At 40.9% G+C, this 27,727-nt stretch overlaps 2 protein-coding genes across 5 annotated transcripts in view; one reads left to right on the forward strand and one right to left on the reverse strand.

Moving 5' to 3' along the window:
* Nucleotides 1–1,280: 1,280 nt before the first annotated feature.
* Nucleotides 1,281–3,911, forward strand: LOC121175479 (ankyrin repeat and SOCS box protein 12-like). 2 transcript variants are annotated; one of them, XM_041029255.1, is made up of 3 exons: nt 1,281–1,331; nt 2,002–2,772; nt 3,592–3,911. In XM_041029255.1, the coding sequence occupies exons 2-3, from the start codon at nt 2,010–2,012 to the stop codon at nt 3,741–3,743; spliced, it is 915 nt and encodes a 304-aa protein (XP_040885189.1). In that variant the 5' UTR covers nt 1,281–1,331; nt 2,002–2,009; the 3' UTR covers nt 3,744–3,911. The 2 variants fall into 2 exon arrangements, with proteins under 2 accessions (XP_040885189.1, XP_040885190.1); XM_041029256.1 differs by having other exon boundaries at nt 1,305–1,331; nt 2,005–2,772.
* A 349-nt stretch (nt 3,912–4,260) lies between these two features.
* Nucleotides 4,261–27,727, reverse strand: part of LOC121175478 (zinc transporter ZIP11-like) — a 103,935-nt gene continuing 80,468 nt past the window's right edge. For all 3 annotated transcript variants that reach the window (XM_041029253.1, XM_041029252.1, XM_041029254.1), the window contains exons 6-10: nt 16,366–16,533; nt 7,103–7,172; nt 5,576–5,674; nt 5,287–5,445; nt 4,261–5,190 (exon numbers count right to left, since the gene is read on the reverse strand). In XM_041029253.1, the coding sequence (XP_040885187.1) occupies nt 5,112–5,190; nt 5,287–5,445; nt 5,576–5,674; nt 7,103–7,172; nt 16,366–16,533 (575 nt within the window). In that variant the 3' untranslated portion in view covers nt 4,261–5,111. The remainder of the gene's footprint in view (nt 5,191–5,286; nt 5,446–5,575; nt 5,675–7,102; nt 7,173–16,365; nt 16,534–27,727) is intronic.

Below are 27,727 nucleotides of genomic sequence, written 5' to 3' on the forward strand. Positions count from 1 at the left end.
GTACAAGTTAAACATTTAGTCTTCCTTTCAGTCCCTCTTCCTTCACCTTTAAAACCGTCTCTGTGGTCTTTTACACACACTCACATTTCCCTCCTCTCACACCCCCCTCCCTTCGCCCTCAAACACACTGTGAGTTATGGTGGTGTCGTTGTTTTAAAGGCCTCTTCTCTGCTCTCTCTGAGCGCCTGGGTGACTTCTACTTTGTCTCTCAGCAACAGCTTTAGCAGCAGAGTGGACAGAAGAGGCCAGAGCTGCTCATTACCATGTTGTAAAACCCCAGAGCCTTTAAAAGAAAGAGTCAGATTCACTGAGGCAGGCTGCAGCTAAGGGTCTTGACAGAATCAAGTCTCAGAAACCAAAGAGTCATTATAGTGCCTGTGCTGTTTGGGTGCAAATAGCTGCTTTAAATGTGTGTATGTAAGGAATTTAGAAGGATCAGTATCTTGTTCTGAGTTGTCAAAACCATTTTATTTAAGAATTCCTTTCTTCTGCGCTGTGCCTACGGCCTGTTGTCTGAGCAGTAACATCAAGACCTGATCACTGACCAAACAAAGGCTCAGTGAAGCATATGCAAACGAATTAGGCCTAGTTTTAAAAGGGAGGATGCCATCTGTGTTGCCTGGAGAGGGAGCAGATAAAGTTGAAGGCAGTGATAAGGAGAACATCGCTGAGAACTGTCAGTTCATTGCTATGGATACAATTGTAGTTTTCTTTGTGAGACAGAACTTTTCGCCTCACAAAAGAACAAGAGTCAGCAAGAGGGAGCCTAACTGGTTACACTGATGGTCACAATTCAAAGAGTGAAAATATTGAATTGATTTTTTTCTAGTAATGTGCTTCAGTACAGTTTTAGGGAGCCCAATTTAGGATGGTACATTAAATGTCTACTACACCAAGTTTCAGAGGAAAATATGCGTTTTACTCCACTTTCTGGTTAAATCAGAGGTTAAGCTTCTACATTCAAAACGTGAACATCTTTTCACTAGACTCTGAGTTTACAGCCATGTTAGAGGCTCTAAGGCAAACTGTTTTAACATTTAATCAGTGGAAATCATACTAACTTTAGACATTTAGAATTATTTTATTTTAATTTTGAACATTCACACCATGGATTTAATCATGTTTTAACTGTTATTTTAACTCACTGGATTTTATATTATATTCTTTAAATGCAAATCTAACTGGGCAATTTAAAATCGCTGTAGCAGTTGCAAACACTAGGGGGCAGCAGCACAGCGTGAAACTGAATGACGTCGACGACACAGACACAAAGAGGAAGAAGAAGAAGAAACGGGAAGATGAAAGCAGCAGCTGCTGGTGACACAGCGAAGGTAGGCTAATATAAAACGTAGACAACGCAATAGAAGCTGTCCTTTATGTTGCAATAACTCGTTTAAAAGCAAAGAAACGGGGGCAACGTTGGTAACGCGAAATTTTCAGTTTAGTATCGAACTTTATATAATGGTTGTTTTAGCTCAGTATTAGCAGAATCCTTCCTGTTGGATAGCCCACATAGCGTGACGTTACTCTGTATTGATTGGAGATGCAGTAGTTAGCAATTGTACTGTACGAAACATCGCTAACACATAGACTGTGACCAGCATTTATTTCGGCTTACATTCAGTGCACCAAGCTGCAGCTGAATGCGTCTTATTTCCCCATCATTCTTCTGTCAGAACAACACCGTGCAAGAAGACAGCAATTCTAGAAATTATTATTTCACTCAATCATAAAATATTTTATTGATTATTTCAGGCCGAATTTTCCAGGCCACCGTAATTATTCATAATCAACCATAGGTTTTGGTTAAACGGTTGCCTACTTTAGCTGATTAATCTTTAGAGGTTAAAATGTTAAGTATTTGCATTGATGTTTGGTGTGAAGGGCAGGAAGGGCCCAGATCGATGCTTTCTCGTGTTTGTATCTATTCTTTCAAAACCTACATACTGACATATATGTATTTGATGTCCAGTTAATTTCCTCTTTGTTTACGCTTTTCAGCAGGTTCTATGCTTCGATTAAGGACCTCTGAAGAAGAAGAAAGAAGTTGTGAAATTTCCCAGCTCAGAGAAGCAGTGTTACAAAACAATGACAAACTCCTCGATGAGATGCTCTGCCAAGAAATCTACAAGAAGGTCATCAACTGCAGAGGTGGGTGGGGCATTGCAGGCACGCCTCTGCATGCTGCTGTGTCTAAAGGCCACCTCAGCTGTCTGCAGGTCCTGCTAGCCCACGGTGCCCTGGTAGACTGCGTGGATGTCAAGGCTCAGACCCCCCTCTTTGCAGCTGTTCGTGGGAAATACCTGGACTGTGTCTTAGCGCTCCTAAGAGCAGGTGCCAACCCCAACGGGAACTCATCCAACAACTGCTCCCCCGTCCTCACTGCTGCTCGGGAGGGTGATGTGGAGGTATTAAAGGAACTGCTTAAACATGGCGCAGAGGTGAACTCCCGCTCCAAAGTCTTGCTCTGGACCTCCAGCGCCAGGGTGACGAGCGGGCCGCTGTACCTGGCAGCTGTTTACGGACACATGGAGTGTTTCAAACTGCTGCTCCTCTATGGGGCGGACCCAGATTACAACTGCACAGACACAAAGCTGCTGAGTTCTATCAAGCAGCCCAAAACTGTGCTGGAGATGTGCCTCAGGCACGGCTGTGGGGTGGAGTACATCCAGCTTCTCATCGACTTTGGTGCAAACGTCTACCTCCCTACGCTGATCATCGAGAAGTCCACAAAGCAGAACGAGGCTGTGGAGCTGCTTCTGCGGGAAAGAGGTGGTGAAAATATTAATCATCCATGTTTCTTTTCAGGTGGTGTAATTTCACTGGATGGTTTCCTGCTGGCAGGTTGTATGATAAAGAACGAAACTGAAAGCTGTTGCACGTCTTGAGACAAATTTAGAAACTGTTTATTGCAGTTTCCTGGAAACGACAACATAATATACTGATTCTCGTGAAGTAGAAGCATTGTTCACTTGGTACAGTTGCTACAAATTAATGGCTAACTCAGTCCAAGACAGCAGATCAACTTAACATCATAAAATGTTAAATTTGTCCACAGGCAAGAATCAGGCAAGTCCTATTTTCCCTAAAATTAGAACCAAGTTATTTCTGGGAAACGTTCTACAAAAATTATTAGGAAAGAATTTATGGTTCTATAAAATAAAGCATTGGTGAAGTTTTAGGGACTCACTCCTGAAAACTGTTGACTATTTCTAGGACAGCATGACATTACAGCTGCAGGACACCGTCATAATGTCTTTTTTTTTTCTTCCTGATATGACATTGGCACAGCAACTGAAGAGGCACCCTCGTGCATTTATTCCGTCTTTACCACGGCTGAGCAGGATGAATATCCTGACACACATTCTGAATCCTGTCAACACAGCCTTACTGTTCTAACTCTCCCTCCCTCACATCACAAACAGCCACACATAAAAAAACACCCTTAATGCCCCAGACAGATCTTGTTAGATAAAGTGTGCTGAAATCACACTTTATCTAACATTTCATATTTTTTGTGTCACCTCACCCATGTAATGTTTTTTTTTTTTTTTTTTTTTTTTTTAACCTTGTCATCTTCTGTGTCTTCAGGAAATCCAAAAGCCTTGACTTCCCAGTGCCGACTCACCGTCAGAAGATACCTCAAAAAGATCAACAAGATCCACTGCATCGACCAGCTGGAAATGCCAACATCTCTCATTAACTTCCTGCAATACAAACCTGTCCCAGCCACTGTTCTGTAGCTAAGTGAGCTGGAGGTGTGTTGTGTAAATTCTTTTTTTTTTTTTTTTTTTTTTTTTAATTTTAGCTAAAGCTTTGGTTTTATTTGCAGATTTTGAACCGTCTTTGTCTTTTTATGAATGACTCCTGTCTATTCATGTGCTGTTCTGTTGAGACTGATAAGTCAAAACATTAAATGTGAGAATATATAGTGTGTGCTCCTGTTTTATTATTAGTACTCACCCTGTGGCTACTGGAAGACCTCGGTCAGGAAGCTGTTTCTTGGAGCTGCAGTACTTTATCACATGTTCATCACAAGTTAGTTAATTATTTTAGAAGAGCTGTTTTATGGAAACTAAAAGCTTGCCTGTGTTTAGTCTTTAGGCAGCAGCTCTACACTTCATGCAGTTTTTAAATGTATTATAACCAACATTGATGAGAAGTGAATATTACATATAGAAAGTTATGTAATGAAATCAGATTAAATGTCAGAAGGCTAAAACACACCGAGGGCCTTAAAAACCACAACCTGAAGAAAACTGAGAATCACTCGGTTGTTTAATTATATAAATCCTTCAGAGGTAATCCAGCATGAACTGCAGCATTTAAATAATTAGACATGGACCACAACATGTGATTCTTCAGACTGACCTGTAGATGGCAGGATATGGTTAACAGGAGACTATCGTTTGTTTTGAGTTTGTTGTGAAAGAGGAGAAATTATGTTATTACATCTGAATAAGTCCAGCAATCACTGTGATGATTGATCCTCATAAATGTCACAAACAGAAACAAATGGTTGGATGAAGAGCACGTAGCTTCAAAAACTCACACTTGTCAGTGCACCATTAACAAACTGTGCTTAGCAGAATGAATGAAATAAGCAAAATCAAATTTTTCATTCGCGGGTCCCATGAATGAACAAATGAAACTCTATACTTCAAGTATTGCCATCATGAGGAAATACAAAACTGGAAGAAGTAAACTTAAAAACATTCATGTAATGTTCTTAACTGATCGTTTCTCTTTTAAAATAATGTTTCTGTAAAAGAAGAATTCAAAAAGCTGCTTCTTCTTCTTCAAAAAAAAATCTGCAATCAAGAGTATATTCATTAAATATGTATAAATTCATTCCTAAATGAGATATCTACCACACATTAAAGATAATTGTTCAAGTGCAGTCATCCTCGCCTGTTTTACAAAATAGCTCTGTGTTTCTGTTACTGGGTTTATACATTTCAAGTAGCAACAATTCAAAGAAAGTAGATAAACAGTGTTTCAGAATAAAACACTTCATTTGGTCCCCTTTTTAAAACTGAGGTCAGCATCACTGTTAGGACATCGTGGCCCTTGAGGGCTACGTTGACGCAGTGCCGGTCGTCCTGGTGCCCTCAGCCCAGGCCCACGTCTAGAGACATCATCACTACAAAGCCCAAGATGGAGGTCCAGGATGCCAGCTTCCCGTTTCCACTGGTGACACCGCAAAATGGTAAAGATGTGAGATGTCGAAAGAGAGTGCATATTTGTTGTTCCTTATCTCCTTTCATTACTCATCTTCCTTCTTACCTGACTTGAGCCTCTGGTATGATGTCATCTACCACCACGTAGATCATCGCACCGGCAGCAAATGCCAAAGCGTATGGCAACAGAGGTTCCGCCAGAACCACAGCGAAAGCGCCCAGCAACCCAGCAATAGGCTCTACCATGCCGCTTAACTGGCCATACCTGAGAGGGAAACAACAACCATCCAGTTACAGTATTTGAATTTAAACTGAAAGTATGTGTACAATGTGAGTTGTTTATTTATTGTCCTCTCTGATGCAGTGTTTTGACACAGACACGTGTCTTTCCCTACCAGAAGGCTGTCCACGTTGAGACCCCTGAACCCCGGAGCGGCAGGCTCACTGCCAAGCCTTCTGGGAAATTCTGGATGCCAATACCAATGGCCAAATTTCTGAGGGAGGCACAAATAATAAACAGTCAGACCATTTCTCTTTATATTAAATGTTAGGCAACAGACCTCCTCAGGGCCATTACACAGTACAGCACACAAGACATTGCTTGACAGATTGCTCTGGACGCCTGCTCGACCGTCACTGGAACCACAAACCCTAAGAAATATCTCACCCGATGATTGGTGAGGTTAAATGAAGTCCACCACCTCAAACCACCTCTCTCTGCAGTACTGGAGGACAGCAGCGCACCACACAGCACCAGACAGTGGCCATATTCTGTCCAGCTGGCATTTGTATGGAACAGTTATGTGTGAGGATGGAAAAATCTGTCCATACTCTTACCCTAACTTTAAAGACACTAGACCTTCATCCCAATTTGTCTTTAATCTGGAACTAAACCCACCGATTTTCACCTGCATACGAACACTTGGTCCAAACTGAAACATCTAAACAACTGTATGGATTTTTTTTGTATAAACAATGATGTTCCCCAGAGGATGACGCCAACTGACTTTGTTTTTGGTGAAATGTAAAAACTTTTGGATTTGCTACAGACATCTGTGGTGCCTAGTTGATGAATCCTGATGACTTTGGTGACACTTAATCCATCATCAATCATCATCAACCCAAAATTTCCTTGTGGCAGGGACTGATTGTTGAATCCATGTCACCAAGAATTCAGGCTGTTCTGTGGCAAAAGGGAGTCCTACCCCAGTATTAGAAAAGTGTACCTAATAGAGTGACCACGGAGTTCATATGAAAAAGTTAATATGAGCTACCAGATGTACGCTGTTTATTCATTTATTCTTTGGCTTGATTGACTTGACTTTATAAGAGCAGCAGAAAGAAAGAGATCCAAATTTGTGCATGCAACAAGCAACAGGAAAACCTGGAAGTGGGAAATGACAGGGCTGCCACTGGGCTGGCTGGGTTATAACATGGTCCAGAGATCCACCTGTAATGACCAGACATTTCCTGCCAAACAACTGCCACGACTCTCTGCAATACCATACTGTAACCACTAGATGTCAGCAGCACTCAACGCAGCACAGTTTTGAAACCCTTTATCATATTCTTATCATTAGGGCAAGCATATCAAACTATAACCTAATCCCAGCTATCCTGAATCACCCAGACATTTCAGCTTTACACCTACGTTTACAGCTACCTTAAGGCTGATACCTAGAAAAGACAATGTTTAATCTTATGACTACCAGTTGTTCCAGGTTTAGAAAACCAATCACAGCGCTTCTAAAATCATAATGCACAGCTTGGGGTCCAGCTGTGATTCTGTACAGAAACTCAAGCATGTGCCATCACGAATTAGCCACTTCATTTCTCACTTACCCGTGTAGAAGAGTCACATTTTTGGATAAACGAAGATGTGCTCTGCATGCATGTTTGTTTGCCTTGATATCAGTCTTTACCTGGCACTCTCAAAAGTAGCAGATGAAGTCTTTCCAATGGCTCCGAATCCAACTCCCACAGCCAAGCCCTCTGCAGAGAAAAAACACAGACAATACACGCATGACTTCTATGCCTTTGTCTTCTTTGAAGCACTCTCTAACATAGGAAAACAACACTTTAAGACAGAGGAAGGAAATAGTAAAAAAGATATCAAGAGGGTATGCGGAAGATTGGAAGAAAAAAAAAAACTACTATCGGTTTGGAATCAGCTGTGATGTGATATTTCATATACCACTTGAAGGCTTTGGTCTGTTCTTTCAGTTGGAACACTATGATCTACCTACAGCTACTATCCGTGGGGATCTCCAGTATCCAAGGTATACACTGTATTCTTTTATTTGGTCTTACCCTCTATAGTGAGGTTTCAACTGATGAAACCAGCTACTGAAGTTTCATCCCCCCAAAATGTCTCTGCAGAGGCAGCCCTGGGTGAAATGTAGACATATTTGCTGAACTACTGAGCCATCGCTGGGAGTAAATATGACAAACTAGCTCTTACTTTGTTTCTATAAGTTGCTGGAAATTACAACAAATTATCTGCTCAAGGTGAACTACATGGATTATTGTGAAGTCCACCGAGAGAGATTTCGACTGTTGTGACCAGTGTATAGAGCCGGTCTCTGTTCCCTCGCTGCTTGCTCTGTACACCCTGAGCAGCGTCCCTCTTCTCTGATCTTCCATTTGTCTCATTTGTTATGCCTGTCATGCATGCTAAGTACACACCATTCAAATTGAAAGTGAAAAGGTCACAGTGTGTGATGTATCTATGAGTGTATTTGTGTGCTTGTGAAGTGTGTGTGTGTGTGTGTGTTTGTAGAGTCATATCTACAGGCTGTTTTGCATTTCATACCAAAAAAGCAGAGGATCAGAATTACACCTACTTCAAACGCTGACAAGCACTCACGTCTGGTCATGCCATTAACGTTACGTTATTACAGTGCTAAAACATGCTAATTTCCTGATTTTATTTCCCCACAGCGAGCATTAAAAAAAACAAGATAAGAGCAAGCATCCAGGAGCTGTGCATGAAGACAGTTTCTGCGTTTAGTCACCAGCCCTTGGGAATCATGTGATCCCACTGATCAAATCCCATATCATTGCTTCATTAAACAAATATTTTTCTTACCGATGAGCTTCTTTTAACTTTTGTAGCTCTATCCTATTTGTTAACCCTAGTGCATAACGCATGTGGCCTATCTTATAAATCTATCTATCTTCTAAATATTTCTGTTTGCTGGTGCTCACTGGGCATTAAGATGCTTCCAGGCAGCAAGCGGTTAACCAAACATGGCGCGACTCTGCTGCAGCGTTCATGAAGACCCAACGGTTCCGTACATTACATTTACTGCTGTCCACCTGCTCATGTCATCATGAAATATTTAAGATATACTTGTAGACAGTGATACTGTAAACATTCACTGGACCACCAAAAAAAAGCAGATGTTGCTCCAAACAGATTAATGTCTGTACATTGGAGCAATACAGCTAATTTAGGATAGTCAGACACCATTAAGATCAAGTCTTGTTTAATTTCCCTCTAGTGGCTCCTCTGGTTACTAGTGTCACATGGCAAACTTTAGCAGCCAGCTTGAAAAGTGAAATCACGTTTAGAAAATACACATAGATAATATTTTCTTATAGTTAGTCTATAACAAAATTCTTATAGTTAGTCTATAAGAAAATATCAGCAATGCTTCTCTGTCTCAGCCAGCTGGAGGGGTGTGTCAGGAGCTGTGTTTGATTGACAGCAGTTGGCAGCCTGTGCTCCGGCAGCGGATCGATAGATAAAATAAAGAACCCTGCACTGTGTCCTACAGGTTCTGGGCAGACAGTGTGTTGTTAGTGGTATTAAAGAGCAAGGAGCACAGCAGCATTTAAACTGACCAAACTTTTGCAGGTATGTTTACCTGTTGTTTAATGTGCTACAGCTGAGTAGCTACTTAGCAATCTAGCCTGCAAACACTCCTTATAATAAATGCTGAGACTTTAGCATGAAAGCTGATCTGGTGAGATAATGGAGCTTATATGGATTTATATAAATGGTGTAGTAGTAGTTAATAATCTGTTCTCTTCAATGCCAGAATGGCTGATCTTTCACCCCCTTCTCCCCATATCTATGAATTCTCCCACTATATCAGGACTCGCTCTCTTTCACTTGCTGCAATATTAATAGCCTATATCAACTGCTACACTGAGCTGGTGACAGAGCAGAAGATAAAGTAAAGAGAGAATAAGAGAAGTACGAAGAAGCAAAAGATAGATGAAAGAAAGAGAGGAGAGACGACACCATGGCAAGAGAGTAAGGCATCAGTATCTTGATGCTCGTGCAGCTGCAGACTTCTAAAGCCCAGGGGCCACTTCATCATAATCTAACGCCTGTCATTACCTCTGATAACAATGCACACCGGTTCTAATCAACCTCCCACCGGCCCAGTACAGAAGAACATACTGTAGCAACATCATGAGCAAAAGCACCCTTCAGTTACACTGTGGGTCCCTGTTACAATCCATCTCAATCCTCTGGAACGGTCTGATATGCCACGGGGCCAGGAGAAACTATCTGCACTGCTTCTACCTTCTGATGAGTCTGAATAAAACATAAGCTTAGAGAGTTTCAGTGTTTAGTGTTTGGCACAGCTAGAAGAAGGCTAGGGGCAGGCTAGAAGTTATTAGGATCAAAACTGATTTAAAGACACAACAATAAAGCTTCCTCTTTTTTTTTCTTGCATCTAAGCTCCAAATATGCCAAGGAACTAGTTTCACATACGTAGATAATAACCAAGATAGTCCTCTAAATCTTCAGACACACCACTGACTGACGCTGCTGTTGGATAGACCTGTGGAAATCAGTGAGAAAAACTGTTGCATTATCTGCTCTTCTGGATCAAGAGTAAGGGGTTTTCAGACAACAACCTGTAGTTCTGCTGCACAGCTGGAAATGTGAGCTGGGGGGTCTGGGAGTGTTTTGCAAGTCCTCTGAGCTAGGAGTCACTCTTCCAAAACAGAGTTCAGGGTTAGCAGGGGAGCGCTAAACTCCCACACACCTGTCAGGTCTTATTCATGAGACTCACGTTTTAGTGTCTTTGCAGAGATCTCATGGCCATTTAATGAATATCTCATGGATTGTTACGATACTGAAGAAAACCAAATGTGACTTCAGAATGCCGTCAATGTCCAAAACATCAGAATCCTTTCTTTATATTTTTGTCTTTTTATTTTATTTTCAGTCACTGGTTGTACAGAATTCTCTGCCTTTGCATCACATTATATCATATTGACATGTGAATTTATCCAAAGAAACTATACCAACACCTCGCTGACACACTTAATGCTGGTATTTCCATCAATTCTAACCCCAGCTGCATCATGGTCAGTGTGTTCGGGGTTAGAAAAACAACAACAATACCCATGAAGTCGAAAAATCACTGCTATGGTGTCACAGCCTTTTTTTTCTAACGCACATTAAGTGTCTAAATAAACTCCAGTAGAGTAACACTGGTGTCAGAGTCAAATAGTGAAAACCGGTTGCGATGATCCTCGAGAACCAGTGTGAGTCTTCAACTCTGTCATGGAAGAAATGTGAGCTGTTTTATACTGTCACCTGCGCATGTCATTTTTCATCCTTATTTTGCTCCCTAGAGGAAACGCAGGCTGGTTTTGGGGGCGACGCTGTGTGTACCTTGTGCGTATATTTGTGTGCGTGCTTGCATGTGCACAGCGGCTGGTCCTATCCAATTCCTGCTTAATGTTCTATGCTGTTTCAAGCGAGTCTGACGATACTGCTGCTGACAGCCCATTGTCACAGCAGCCACTCATTTCCATCGCACTTGCCTTTAATCTCCTCTCCTCACCCGTTGCCTTTTTCCACTGAGCTTGCCATTACTGCACATCCCCTCTCTCAGCTCCCTCTCCTTTTTTTTTCTACTGCAGTTTTGCATGAATTTGACTATTTTATTTTATGTTATTTTTATTACATCTGTTTCGTGGGGAGATGATTCTTTCAAGCACACCAAAGTCTCTTCTCATCACTCTTTATGCTGTTGCCTTTTATCTTCCCCTCATCAGGGATAAGGTGACATTTCAAAATCGTCTACTGGATCACAAAAGACAAATTGCTTGATGGAAACCATGACTTAATCCCCTGCAATTTAAACATCTAAAGAAATTAATTAACAGTAAGTCATCACACGCCTGTATATTTAGAGTGAGTCATGTGAATGTCCTGTCAAAGTGTCTCTGCTTTGGCCCTGAAGTAAAATCTCCTGTAAAATGCACTTAACTCTCAGCGGCTTTGCATAATGTAAATTCTCTTATTTACCTCACTGTTGTGGTTGGAGACTAACTTTATTCCCATTTTCCCCACTTTTTTTTTTTTTCCAAGTGCATCAATTTTTAGTGAGAAGCGTCCCTGTTTTCCACTGGGATTAGAGTTAGCAGTGATCAGAGTTTCTTTTTAAAAGAGAAACTCAGAGCAGCATATTGATGAGTGTGAGTCATTAGCTACCATGCATTTTTTTTTTTTTTTGCGACACAGCCATTATTTGTGTTTCAGGTGATCTGGTCACAAGTGGACAGCTCTAAAGACGTCATTTCACACATGGAATTAAAATGCGTCTTCACATGCGTCTCGGGTGACCCCTTGTAATTAGACCTCACTTCCCCCATCTATATGCAAATACACACGTACATCAATTCCTTTTCCAAAGACCAAATGTGTTTTTTTTTTTTCACTGGCGGGAAACAGCAATGCACACAAGTAGTTTGTGTTTTGAATGATTTCGTTTAATTACTTGTGCCAAGAAAATGAAACATCCATTCAGAGGAAAAGTTTTAATGCAGGCAGAGGGCGAGCTCATCTAATAGGCTACGCAAATGTAGCTGAGCAAGCTTTCATTTCCTGTAGCACAAGCTGTCTGAGTCTAATAGGACGGCTTTGTATTGTTTCTGTGCAAATGCATCACAAATAAAGAAACCGTCAGAGGAGTGAGTGATGAATGAAAGGATGTTTTCCTGCCTTTTCATCTTCACCAGTTAACGAGTTTGGTAGAAGAAATGTTTTTTTTTTCCCCCTCTTCCGTTTGGTTTAGAGCAGCAGCTATTAATAAATCTTTCTATTATCTATTTATAGGCAATTATTTCCTCATTTGATCAGTTGTTTTAAAATAAAATGCAAGAAAATCCTGAAATAGGCTCAATATACACTTTCAGAGCGCAATGTGACATCTTATCATTACTTACATGAAGCAATGCTATATGCAGTAATATTCTGACACTCCTGGTTGTTTCTTATTTAGCTCAGAGTTACTGATAGGAGCTGTCAATGACCCTGCTCCATCCATCACGCTAACAAGGATCAACCCAAACGGTGGGGAAAAGGACAGCCATCAATCTCCTGCTCCGTTTGATAGACCGTCACCAAACCCCTGTCATAGCTCTGTCTCTCTGCAGCGTCACGGAGTGTGGAGAGCCTCTTTGAAGATTAGTGCATGTTATTATGCAGCTGGTGTTTGTGTTGTTCAAGGGGAAGTGCGATGCACTAACACCGGCAGGGTGAGGGCTTCTGTTCCCACTGGGGGACACCTAGGTGTCAAAAAATAAGTGCCCTTATCACACCCTAGGAAAAAGCAGTCACTAAATGGCTGATTTTTTTTTTTTTTGGCAGCAAATAACGTAACATGTTCCTGCTCAGTATCAATATCGAACCAAGATTTGTATGTAATGCAGAGCTCTTTCATCAGCCCGAATCACAGATTATCACAGAGAGCAGCCGCTGAGAGAAAGTGCGTCAGATCCTTATTGTTTGTAGATGATGCAAAATTGCATAATGACTTGGTGAAGATTCACTTCAGAGAAAAGCCAAACACGTCCTTTTTGCTGCAATTTGTATCTGCAAGATTACACCTAACATCAGAATACAACAGGGCAGATGCTGCTACTGTTTAAAAAGAATGTCTGCTTCAGAGAGAAGAAAGTACTGTAGCTATTAGTATTATTTTTTATTTAGTTGCTACAATGAGACTTTTAATGATGGGCATGGATAACATATTCCCTTAATGAATAACCAGAGCAGTTCATGCAAACATGGGCAAAAAATGTAATATTTGCTCCATAATAATGTTAAAACGTAGTATTGTCCTTGTTATCCAGCAGAGGCTGCTCAAAAAAATTCACTGCCAGCCTTGATCTATTGCCTTCCTACTGGGCTAACAGTAAGCTAAGCTAATCAGTAAAAATGGAGGAGGACACTAAGAAGTACATTTTCCCTTCTTCCGAGGTCTTCAGTGTGAAGCACAAGCACACATCTACACTTCTGTTGGAACAATGTGTAATGCACTGTGATCTGTTAGATGTGTGGACACTGTGGAGTGTCACTGGATGTTTTTATGCCTGAGACACTCGGTCAATCGCAGATGTGAATCACGACTTAATCTGATGTGTGCTCAGCGAGTTTTGCTTTGCTTGGTTGGGAGCTGAGGCTGTGGGAGGTCTGTTTCATTAACAGTCACAGAGGAGATCTCTACAACCTACAAATGTTGATGTGAATGTTTACATCTGCATACGATGTCTGTGTGTTTGTATAGGAGCGCGTTTAGAATGAATATGTTATAATAATGGGAACTAAGGTATATGCAGTGGCCAGTAAATGGTTGTACTCATTAATGAACTCGACTCGCACACTGATTTTCATAATTAGTGGAGCGCTTCCTGGTAACAGTCGCCACCATTTAACCCTCTCCTACACAATACACGAACCCCTAATTTGCTGTATATCCACATTTCCTGGAGGAAGCAATCATTCCACACTCTGAATATAATGCTGCTGTTACTGATGGAACAAATGGAAATCAATCACGTCTGATGCAGAAAATCATTCAAACAACTGAAACCGCGTTCTCTCATTAATTATAAGGGCTACGCTTTGACGTGAGCAAATCGTTAACTGTCCGTAGCTCAGTGTTCATGATGCATTCTGTATTTCCACATTTAATCAAACCATCCGACGAATGTATTAGAGCAACAGATGTAATCATTTTCTCACAAATGCTTCAGTTGCATCCAATCCGAAAGACGAAATGAGAGAACAGCGAGAAAAACTGAGAGGAAATACAGTAATTTGTTGTATATCTACAACACTATGTAAAAACTGGACACCATTACAAAAATATTCTTAAAATGAAATGATTGCAAATTGTGAAACTGAACCTTTGCCAAAGCAACAGTAAAACACTGTAATGCAAGATAGATTATAGTGGCTCCAGAGCATCTTCCAGTTCTCTACAGAGATGAAACAACAAAGGTATGATAATATTTTGAAGCTAGACTTTATTGAGGAAAACACCAGGGAAAGAGGTTTAGAGAATGTGGCAAATCAAGTCAAGATTTTTTTTGTGTGTGTGCTTTGTGCGATTTTATACATTCTGTCTGAGTGGGCTTTAGAGGCCCACATCGGCTGCTGCTCTCAGCCCAGCCCAAGCTTTCTAATAAGATGAGAAAAATCATCCCTATAAACATTTACTGTAAGCGCCATGAAACTCAAAACTGTGAATTTCTGGTGTTAATTGTGTTGGTGATCTTGCCGTCAGCTTCCAGAAATGTCAGCAGTAACTGTTAATTGCCTCCCCGTTGATGTTTACAGGAACTGTAACATCTTTATTTTGTGACTGAGATGTTTAGTTCTGAGTTGTTGTTTCATCGCTGACAGAAAAAAAAACTCAAAGATACCAAACACTGCTCTTCCCTGGGTGTCGTCTTTGATGTATGATTGACAGGTGATTAGCCTAATGAGCTTATTAGAATTGACAGACTGATGACTTGCTGACCTCTGTGTAGTGTTCAATAATGCAAGGTCCTACTCCTGGAGAAATCCATCTATTTGACAAGATTTTTTCCGCATAAATATTCATACAACTTTCTCTGAGCAAAAAATGAAAAGGGATATTTACACTCTCTCAATCACAGACTCACCACAAAACGACCTGGGCTCTGAAGCAAGATCTATGTTGTTGGCGTTACCCACAAATACTTACTGTCACGGCTCATGCAGCATTAACAGTTTGTTGGCACTGTTACTTTATCACATCCCTTTCTTGCCGTCAGACACAAAAACATGTCATTCATGGGCCTGTTGTGCTGAATTGATTTAGAGTACATGATGCATGGACCAGTCATTCCTCAGGTGTACTGGTGGTGTTCAGCTCTGTCAGTCAATACACTTGAGCTCACGTCAAACAAACGCTCCGTTTCAGTTGAATTATGACAAGGCTGCTCTGTAATGTTTTCACTTCAGCTGGTTATAGTGATGGGATTTCTCTTCTACCTTCAACGCTATGGACAGTGGCTGTTTCCGTACCAACCTAAGCTGCCTGCTTTTGTTGTCTTAAGATCACCTGCAATATTTACATTCTCCTCTTGATCCAGTTTTTTTTTTCTACTGGTGACACCCCAGCCATCCTGGAGTCAGGAGTTCTATATGAAAAGCCAGATCAAACCAGTGATTCGCGTGCTTATTTTTTTGTCATACTGTTCTTTGGAAAGCCCCTTTACTACCCATCACGTAAATCAATTAGGCTATTGTTAGCTCGTGACAATACTGAGGGAACACTATAGCAACAAAAGTAGCAACAGTATTATATTGAAATAACATTGTCAAGAACATGAATGCACCTGCATGTTTCTTTATGACATATGTTTTCAGCGCAAATAAACAACATGAAATCCCCATTCAGACCAGATTAACATTACTCTCTGTGCTCCTCGGTAATTGAACTCACTGTTCTGGATGACATTTTAACCACTGGAAAATTATTGGACGTGGTGAGTAATAGACATGGATATTCTAGTGAAGCCAAAAGAGAAACTCACTGACCCCCCCCCCCCCCCAGCACTTAGAGAAGCAAATCCTTTCTGAAGGAGGCTTAAGAGTCTGCAGCCAAGCTATCGGCTGTGTGAGACAATCCATCCAATAGTTGTTGAGAGTCTGGACCAAAGTGGTGGACTGTCTGACAAACCCACCAACAGATCAGAGTTCTCAAGAGCCATGCTGCTAGCACGGCTAAAAATGCATAATAAATCAAACTGCCAACTGATTTTTGCACTCAAAGACAGAAGGAACTATCTTGACAGCAAACCTGAGAGCAACACCAACCTGTGTGCGTCAAATGAAAATGACTGAACAGGGAAGAAAAAAAAAACATATATACACAGCCCTGTGGCTCGTTCTCACCTGGGATGTTGTGGATGGTGATGGCAAGGATGAGGAGAAGAATGCGTCGCCAGCTGCTTCCTGTCTTCCCATCCCCTTCCTGTTGTTTACTTCCTGTGGCCTGTCCATCTGAGCTGCCTGAATGAGGTCCTCTCCTCCTCTGGTGAACATCTCCATTCTCTAATTTATCTGTGTGACAGAGAACAAAAATGAAACACACAGCTAAACAGCACATATCACTCAACAGACCATTCATTAGAATTTGCTTATAACTCAATGCAACTACAAATGCATATGACTGCCTTTCAAGAAAGCCACACAAGACAGTGTGTGTAGTTCTTTTCAAGTATAGTCCAGCATCTGACAGCTGTTGTAACTTTTTGTAAATTTTCTGCAACAGACAACCTGACAATCACGAACAGTTTATGCAGCAATTGGTGAGATGTGCCAAAGGTGTGAAAGGAGGAAACATTTCAGCTTCTCCCCATTAGTATTGAGATTCATCACCCTTCCCCTGTTAACATCTTCCCTTCAGTGGTTAAACCCAGTGGTGTCTGTGCTGGAGACTAGAGAGAAATCTCTGTTTCTAAACTTTATGTTCAGGCCTCAGTACTTATGTAGCTTCTACGTGAATCTCCGTGGTTTGGAGTTTAGTTTCACGCCTGCGTTTCCTCTTTGTATTTTTTTAATACAATCATTCCACCAGCCTTAAACTGGCAGGATGCTTTTATTGTGAAGAAGTTACAGGAGATTAAATGCGTTTATCATCAACTTAGTGGAGCTTCAATAAAAACAGGTCAAACGCGTCACTGTGCCAGCGCGGCACGACCGCTCAAGGCCGTTCATGCCACGGCTCAAAACAGCTGCCTCTGAGTGCTGCCATTTGGAACAAGTGTTAACACTTTTACCTTTAGATATGGTTGAACAACGCACAAAATATTTTGTTTTAAAAATTCTGAACCCTTCATGGCCACTGTAGCTCAAGGGGAGGATGGAGAGCCAACGTTCACAGCGCTCTCCACTCAGACAGAGGTTGATAATGGTCACAGATTACTTTGCGTAATACCCTGTTATGATATTCAGTGAGAATGCTTCACCAGTTGGATGCATTTCCATAAATGTGCTTTAAAGTTGATCCGCGGTTGCATGAGAACAAATATGTCAAGAGGTGCTTCCATTAAAGCCTGACAAAGACACACAAAACTTCAACAATCAGGCTAATTAAGTTTGTTCCGTGAAATGCTAATTATTAATCATGTTGGCCTGAATATCACTGGCTAACATACACTGAGCATGATGTAAAGAAACACGAGCTTTCCACTTTAGTTTCTGTTACACCGTGAAAACTTCCTGTGAGGCAGCTCGCTCAGCAAACTATTTCCCACAACACATTCGAATCAATGAGGAGCTTAAAAGACAAATAGGTTTATTTCAGATTAAACCAGATGCCTCTGCTGGCTGCCTCAAGAGATTAACATGTCTGTCATCAACTTTATATTTACAGCCTGAGGGGGGACAGAGCTACAATTCTCATCTAAATGAAAAATGTCCTGAGTTTGTCCCTTTATCAATCCAATTATCAACACTGCAATCTCTGTTAATGTCCTGAAAACAAAGTTAATGGCTTAAGACAATTTCATTAGCACAAACCCTCTGCTGGAGGCTGCACAGACAATATTACATTTGCTTGGCATAAAAAAAAAAATTAAACTAATGCAGAAAAAAAACACATCATCACACAAATGAAAATGATGGGTAAATTCATAATGAGCGTCACGGTATTTAGCTGTATAATTTATATTATTTATTTTGTTATCCCATTTACGAATATGCCTGTGTATCATATTTCATGTCACAATTCACTGGTCTTCTGCTTTAAAGAAAGAGTTCTGCATTTTGGGAAGAGAACATTTTGTGAATGCTTTTTATTTATTTAGCGACAGGTCTCACTAATTTAATGGAGCAGCAACAGGAAGTCCAATCGATGAAGTGTTGCACTCTAAAACCATACTCCAACACACACACGCAGTGACCTCAGTGAGTTGGCAAATTTAATGGTCTTTTTAATTTTTGTTTTCACTTAACTTTTTTTCCCAACCATTTAAATGCACATTTAATTAACCACTTTGTAATTACTTTTTAAAACATTTCCATTCATTACTTATGAAATAAGACATTAAATAATTAAAGAACCCCCAAAAAGTATATGTTCGTTACAGTGGCACTACGCAGAGTCCCTGAAACCTGTCCATACTCATCACCATCTGCTTCCATCTCTCTCTCCTCCCTCCTCACCCATTCCCTGTGAGTGTCTGTCTGGCTTTCACATACATTCTCAGACACAAGCAATTAACCTCTGTTTGTGAATTCCAAGGTACACCTTTTGCCTGCAGGTGGCTTTAAGTTGGACTTCTCTGCTGTGCAAAGGTAAAATGATTTGGACTATTGCTCAGGGTGCTGTGGTTACACCCTCAGGCAGCTGATGTTTCCAAAGGCCAAAAACCCTGAGTCCATTTCCATCCAACTGAACGTCCCAAATCATTTAACTATAACAAAGGGACTACATGCACTGCAACGGCTTGTAGTGCATGCACACACATCATTTTTGCTAATTTCCCTAAACCAGAGTGTGTACAATCCCTGTTTCCCTTTTCCACCCATAAACACAATGTACAAGGCACACGTACAACCGTACACTTCAGTCATACACAACAAACACAGAGTATGATACTGCTTAAACAATTTTATAATGAAAGTAATAAAATTAATTTACAGGGTGTAGACACAATATTATAAACACTTTCACAGTGCAAGCCACAAAAGCCCAGTAATAAATACTGCCTTAATGCTTTGTTGAGCTTCTCAACACATTTTGCATTGTCATTATACTGGATTACATTATGCTGACACAGTCTCATCCAAAAGTGAAGACTTGCAGTGTCTCTCTCACAGGTAATAACTGTTGCAGGACTGTTGTGCTGAATTGATATTGACCTTCCACCCCCTGTTCTATACACTATATTATTCAGAGACCACGGTTGGCAATTAGCATGGCTGGGAAGTCAGAAGCAGCATCAACAGTGTAATTTTAATTTCCTTACGATTAAATGATTTGCTAAAATATTTGACGTGCGGGCACACAAACACAAATCAGCAGGCAAATTTAGCAACTTCAATTTAATAGTCCGGTCTAGATACACTTCTAAATCACATCCATCCATCCATCCATCCATCCATTCTCTATGCTGCTAATCCTCTCAAGGGTCACAGGGGGGACTGGAGCCAGTCAACTCTGGACAAGAGATGGAGTAGACCCTGAACAGGTCACTAGTCTATCACAGGGCTGACGTATATAATCAATCATTCACGCTCACATTCACACCTGAACAATTCAGAAACACCACCTAACCTAATCTGCATGTCTCTGGTCTGTGAGAGGAGAAGTCTGTGAGTATGGTCAGTGCATCAAGCATCTCCACAAATTAGTTTGGTTTCTATGATGATAGAATCTAATTTCCCAGGGTTCTTGAAAACGTAAACTTGCTTAGTGTTCAACAGGAAGAAATAAGGTCACATTTATTTTGTTAGTGGCCTACATGACATTATTCAGTGATATTCAAATATAATAAAGACATTTGAAAGTGATGTTAAATTCATTTAGAACAGCTGCAAAGAGGTGAAGGTAATAGTGGAATACTGCCGGTGAGTCATGTCTGACATTGTTTTGATATCAGACTGTTGATACCTAAAGCTCAGCAGAATCATTTTTATTAATCTTGCAAATTGAGTTAACACACTACACATTTTTATTCGCCTTTCAGCTCATCCAACCTTTTTTTTATGCTCACGCTGTACAGATCAACTGACCGGCCACAACGGAACCCCTGGTGGGTTTGTCCACTGATGGTTTAAATAAAGTTTACTCAGACAAGAAAGCTGTGTCTCTAACAATGTTGACACAAAGAGGGAAAGGCCGTGTTACTCTGTACAGCAAGAAGAAGAAAAAAAAAAAACAATGTTCTGCAGTGAAGTTCAGTTTCATATCACAAGTCTCAGCAGAAACTACGGTTTCAGCCACAACATGTCAAATACTACTACTAATATTAAAATAAGCTCATTACAATTCATAAAGGATCTTTTGACGGCAGGAATCAAACTGAAAGACAGTCGACCCAAATTTCAGACCTGCACGTTATATGGTAAATCATCACACAGAAAAGTTTTTAATTGCAACTTTTGTTTAAACATGATTCATCTGTAATCCTTACCGGAAGTTAATGCAAACTGTCACCACAAAAGATGCAGTCAGACATGGGTCTATAATAATAGAAACCATTATAAAGAATTTGCCACAAAGCGTTCTCCAGAGAGAAAGACATGAATAAACCATGCATTAAGGTGGTGAGTGGTGTCTTTATGCCTCTGTTAATGTAGATGTATGAATGCATATTCCTGCGTGTGTGTGAGAGACTGGGCTTCAAGGAGAAGTGCATTGACCAATACCTGCTTTCATCAGCTTGCTGTAATTGCCATTCATTCATGGTGAAAGAAGACAGGGCTTGACACAGACAGGTGTCAGACAAATTTCTCGGTAGGCATTTGTTAATGTGCTCCTAAAACCAAAGACGAGCAAGAACTCCTGTGTTTATTGTTTACCGATCGATTATTTATCAATTCATTTATAATGGACAGTGAACACTGATCAATGCTGACGTTGACTACATCAGTGTGTATGTGCCGGGGTTAGCTCGACAGATAATTTGCAGCCACAGCCCCAAGACAAGACAGAGGTTAGAGAGGTAACCTGTCAATTCAGCCGTTCACAGCCTTAAACAGGACAAACAGAATAGATGGATGGGTGGATGAACACTAGGAGAATATAAGCACACATATAAAACCGTAAAGAAGACTGTTCTCCACAGGGACTCTCATACTGACTTGGCATTCTTAGACGTTCACAGATTCAGTCAGTGAAAACATAAAGTTGTTGAGATCTCTTCAAATGCACACCAGCTGTAAACATCTTGGTCAACAAGCTGTCTACATTACAGGATCCTGCAGATGTATTTCACTGTTGCCAATCAGATAGGGAGCAGCTCAAGTCAGTTGCAGTGGTTTTCATAGATGCTTACAAGCCAAGACAGTCAACAGTGGCAACAGTGGTTCAGCTGCCAAGTGATCCACCCATAAACAAAAGTACAGCAAACTGTCACCAGGTATTGACCTAAATATACAGTAAGGAATAACAGGTCTCTTGAGTATATAACTTAGCATCTCATGTATGTAAGAGATATGTTTTTCTTATTCATGGAATCAGGGGAAAATCAGGGGATCACCAAAATTATAATAATTCATCCTGAGGGGAATATAAATGCCCATACACAATGTCAGGGCAATCCATTAATAGCTGTTTAACTATGAACCTCATGGTGGCGCTATATGAAAAGTCAGGAGGTCACCAGAGGTATGAGGATTCATCTTCTGGGGACCACTAATATTCAAATTTATAGTAAATGATACGAATCTGCCCCAAAATGTGGTAAGTTCTTCCCTGGCCAGCGCCCCCCTTTCCTCCAACGAGTTGGGTGCAAATCAGTTCAGTAACTTTTTGTGTAATCCTGCCGTTTAAAACATAACCTCCTTGGTTCAGGTAATAAAAAAAAAAAAAGGACACAAACATGAAAAAAAGGATTAAATGAAAAGACAGACTGGAGCTGAACTGAAGGCCAATCATGATAATAAGACATTACATACAGCAAAGCTGACAAAACACCATGTCAGGCTGAGACCGAGGCCAGGGGGACAGTCATTATGGAGGTGAAATAACTCTCACAGGATGTCAATATCAACACGTCAATGATCTGTGTTATGAAAAGTCAATATTGTATTAATTCACAGCTACTAAAGCCTGTTCTTTTTTTTTCTCGCTCTCACATCACTTGAAGTGTGCATGTACAGTTTCTAGAGCACATCCACAAATCTTTATTACCGAACCAGCCACTTTCACTGAATAGATTTATTCCCTGGGTTCTTTTCTGCTTCAGTACCTGCAGATTCTTTTTCAGGGTCATGGGCACCTGGAGCCTGAACGGGTCACCGGTCTCTATCAGGGCAAATATATATTTTTCTATCTATAAAGCAGTGCCAGAGAGCTGTGTATATGAGTGGTCTTAGAGGGCAACAAGAGGCAACTTTAGACCGCAGTCAGAAATCACGTGAACTGCATACCAAGGTTTGCTTTGGTGTTTTATAGCAGAATATGTTGCCTGAAATAATGATATCCGGAAAACATCATGAAAATTGATGAACTTATATGAAATAAAACATTGACATTCAGTTAACTCCACTCAGCAACTGCATATGTATTTGATGAGAGCACACATTTTGTTTAGGACCTTATTTACCAACTGAATTAATCAATATCATGAGAGCTGGTGTGTCAGGACGTGGCTGGCTTTCTATCTATGTCTAACAAGTACCCAAGGGAAACCCGACATATTAATCTTAAAATTTCTTGCTCCTTGTGCTTTTCAAGGTCACACCTGATCCCCACGAGTCTGTAGTTTATAATGTATTTTCACAATACTTTGCTGGGGTCAAGAACCTATTGAGGGAAAACAGGAACTTAACTTGTATTTGGGCCAGGCGAAAAAGTTCCTGTACGACAGTTCTACATGCCAAAAAAAGTCCCTTCTCCAGGCACTTTGCACCAGTTCAGGAATGATGGGGACAGAGCTTTTGATGGTTTTGGGTCACTTAGCAGAAGAAAGGTGCACCTGCATACCTGTGCCTGTCTGTTGTATCGTAAACAGCATGTTGTTTTGTTTGCATACAGCGAGAGTGTAAAGAAACTGACAGAGGTGAGCATTAGACACAGGGTGGCAGGTCTGAAATTTTAGTGGACGGTGGAAGACAGTCACTGCTCACATCAGTGCATAGAAGGTTTCTTTTTCAGCCCTTTAAGAAACATGCAAACATACTGCCAGTGGAGCCGTGTTAAGCCCTCAAGGTCAGTCTTCTCGAGGAGGTTAGTAAGTGCAGTACACCGCACACATTTGTTTTGTCTTTCTTTCTGATTCACTTGCTTTTTGCTGGAATTCCTGCTCAGCTTGGTCTAAAGGCGTTTTAATAACCACTTTCTAGAGTCTTTCTTCAGGGTTTGGTTCTACTGGCCTGTGGCATGTGTTTTCTGAGAGGAGGTTCAAGGAGTCTATAGGAGGCCGACACTCCTTTGTAGAGATTAATTAAGTTTTCTGATTTTGCATTTGCATTTATGTATCTTTTTTGTTTTGGTCAATGAAAGCTCAGCATAAAAAGACTTATGAGAAGCATCAAACAGATGTTTATTTATTGGAGGGAGGGAGGAGATAGTCTGCTCCGTTTCAGGTTTCAGTCGTGAAGACTGAGGACTCGAGCTGTTTCTCTAACACTGTTTAAAGTAGCATGCAACAATGAAAATCTCAGTTTATTTGATCAGCCAAGACTAGTGCGTGCAGTTAGTTTGATTCACTGCTGAACAGAACGGAAGCTCATGTTTTTCGATAAACATTTTCCCTCTAGCGTAGTGTGGTTTTTCAGTGAGGATATCAGGACATACTCTACACCTCTACACCTCATCAAACGACAACAAAAGTGAAAAGCCACAACATGGCTGCAGCCGTGCCAGCATCACTTTGTGCAATTCTACTTCGAATGGACAGTAAAAAGAAGAAAAAAACAGATGGGGGGGGGGGATACAGACAATATGGTGTCTATTCTGCAGTGGTCTCCAGACTACAGGATTACAGCTACAACACATAAATACTACCCTAATAATATCATCAAAACAAGCTCACTGCAGTTTGTAATGGACCCTCTGACAGCAGCCATGAGGGAAATTGGACCAAAGACAAAAATTTCAGACCTGCCAGAAATCCCACTGATCAACTGACAGCCAGATTGTTGATCGCTCAGGCAGTTAATCAGGCGTTATGATCTCCCTCGAACTGAACATCAAACAAAACCCAATCTGGCAGAAATTCGGGCTGATTCTAAAATTAGGCAGGGGTCCACTGATTCGTGGATAAAAGCGGGCTTAATCCATAGAGTGTCTGTTAAGCTTAAGTGCTTCCCTACACCTCCAGTGCTAAGCAGTGCAAGTCTTGGACCAGTCTGTCCACTAAACATAAGACAGGAAGCTGATATAACCCTTCCAGTAAGACAACAGACAAGCCAAAACCCATGATTTCAAAAGTACAGAACTGTGCAAAAGTTTTAGGTACTAAAAGGAAAGTTGGGATGATTTCAAAAATAATGTCATGAATAGTTTTGTATTTACAAAATAACTTCATACAAAGTGCAAACAGAAAAAAACTAAATCACATCCCCCCTTTGCCTTTAAAACCACACCAGTTCTCCTCTGTACACGGCACACCGTTTTTGGAGGAACTTGGCAGGTAGGTCGTCCCAAGCATCTTAGAGAACTTGCCACAGTTCTTCTGTGGATTTAGTCTGTCTCAGTGTCTTCTGTCTCTTCATGTAATCCCAGAGTGACTCCATGATGGTGAGCTCAGGGCTCTGTGGGGGGCAGACCATCTGCTGCAGGACTCCTTGTTCTTCTTGTCACTAAAGATAGTTCTCTGTGACTGTGGCTAAATGATTGGACTGAGCGATGGTCCTGCTGCAGAATAAATTTGGGACCGATTAGACACCTCCTCGAAGGGACCGTGTGATGGATAAGAATCTAAATCTTTATAGGGCTTAAAAGATTTGCAGTATTATAAATTACTGCAATGAGGAACTGTAATGAAATTACTGAAAATCAAACTTGCTTTTCATGGGTAATAGCCTGATAGTGTTGGGGTGAAATTAATTACCACAAGGTGGTTTAGGAGATGGCAGCTTCCCAGCTTTTGGCTTAGATTCATTCTAAAATTAGATTTTCTTTTGAAGGCAGCTTTAAGAGGCTGTCTGACTTGGATTGCCTTCCACTCAACAATGGAGACTGGAGGTGCACACAGCGCTGTAAACACACGTACTCACACATCTCATTAAAAGCATATTTTTTTTCGGTCTCCCTAAAACACATAGCGGAGTAGCCTGTTACTTTGACTGACAGGTGGGTGGAAGCACTTCACTGAGATGATTAGTGTTCTGCAGTGGAAGTCTCCCACTGGTCTCACTGACCTTGGAAAACGTACACAGACAACTCACAATAGAATATTTTATAACTCGCTGCTTATTTTGAATTTCCTTGCAGGTTGGTAACATTTGAAATGGGTGCACTCACTGTGTTCATGAGTAATTTATAGTATTTTGTGACCAACATCGAGCTCCATCTTTGCTCTCTTCTCCCCACTTCTCTCTCTCTCTCTTCCACCCACACACTCCTCTCTCTCTCTCTCTCTCTCTCTTACACACACACTCACTGACTCAGTGTTTTTTTTTTCTCCATCCTACAGTCTGGCAATCAGATTCAGATCTGCGTCCTTCCCTCTCCTCCGTTCTCTCTGTCTCTCCATGCTGATTGGGATTTTGACCTCCGGAGCCCGCAAGTAAAACTGCTTCATCCCTTTACTTGGCACAGGCCTCCTAACCCTAAATCATTCTCTTTTTTTTTCTTTTCACTTCAGTGCTCGTCAGTAATCACCCCCCTCCTCATCTTCTCCTTTCTCCTCCTCATCTTCTTCTGTGTCACGATTCACCTACACAGCTCTGCCTTTGTCAACACCAGTGATGGGAATAAGACCAACACAAAGTAACACCTAACTATTTTACCTCATTATGATATGGCCATTTAAATATCAGAAATTCCATTACAGTTACAGATCCAATAAACAGATTGGTACTGGCCTACAACAGCTTATCTCTTATACATAATCATTCAGTTTCTATCATCAATACTCTGATTAAATTGCCTCTACCACTATATAATATGGAGGAAATGTTCTGTTTATCTGGCAAATTGCAAAAATGTTGGTACTGAACATATCAGTAAAATGTTAACTGACAGCGTCGTTAGTTTTCTGCCAAAATAGCTGATCTTGCAGTACAATACTGCAGTACTATTCGTAGTGTCTCCAGCATTATTAAGCTTTTTCATAGTCATGTTTAGTCTCTCACAGCTGTTAGCTCAGGTTAGGGGATGACTGTGGTTTGGTTTAATACAGAAAAGGTCCACAGTGACCTCAGACACAACCCGTTATTCTCATTGAATCAAAACCACAACCCCTCTTTGACCTTTACCAAAGTAATCAGAGATGAGAGTTAGTGACACTGGACACTGGAGTCAAAGTTATCCAGCTTGTGCCATCCACCCTGTCCACCTCCAAGCGACTTCGTGTCTGTCCCTTTCCTGTTTCAATGTGATAATACCACTCTGTACAATGACGTTGGAATGACACATTTGACAACCCTACTGGGTATAATGTGTGGCTGTCTAAATACTTTGTTAAGGTGGTCCCATACTTTTGACCACATGGTGCTTTTATGAGCTATATTCACAGCAGTTATTGATACTTGATGAGAGGACTTGAGTACAATTTATTAAAACTTGTAATGTCCCTTTATCTGCTTACAACTATATCAGAGTGTCCTGTACTGACAGCCCACTTATTAGTACTTTGATATACTGCTTATAAATTCCAAAACAGGGGCTTTAAATTGAATTTTCATTATAATATAATTTTATGTATTTTTGCCCATTTTGCTATTTAGGACACAGTGCATCACACGTGCTCGCTCACACTAAAGCAATGCCTACTTAACACACCAGACCTTACACACTTCTCTTGCACAGCCTCAATTCCCACCTGTTGCCTTTCATCGCATTGAGTACTCATTAGCAGCAGCCGTTGCCGATGCCACTCTGCTGATAAACAACAAACAGTGGAACAAGTGTGTGACTGATTTATTACTCTTAATACACAGTTACAAACAGGTCCGGCACTAACCAGCCACTCACATCAGCTGCAGCTGGGGTGCAGTTACCCTGACAACCGCCGAAGCCTTTTCCAAAACACAGGAACACTGAATCGGAAAAATAGAAAATGGTTCAGGTGACCTTTCCTGACAACAGACGGTTTGAAGCTATGAAGGTTGTGGGAAAACTGCAAATGGTTTTTATGGTGATCTGACTCCTTTTAGCTTCTTACTCCTTGTGGGTTAGGATTTCTAATTTGCCTTCACATTGTCTGTCCTTCTGACACTGATGATTAAAGTGTTATCATGTGAAGTTGACTTTAATTCCCAGGCATGTCTTTGTCTGTTGGTACTTCAGCAAGTGTAATTGAAGCTCAACCTGCAGTATATCCACTTAAAGCTGCACTAATCAATATTTTCAGATTGTCAGTGGGTCAAATGAGTATGTGTAAAGTGAAAGGGGCTGCTAGTAGTGACAAACCAA

Source organism: Toxotes jaculatrix, chromosome 21, assembly GCF_017976425.1.
Source record: "Toxotes jaculatrix isolate fToxJac2 chromosome 21, fToxJac2.pri, whole genome shotgun sequence".
In the NCBI taxonomy this organism is placed as follows: Eukaryota; Metazoa; Chordata; class Actinopteri; family Toxotidae; genus Toxotes; species Toxotes jaculatrix.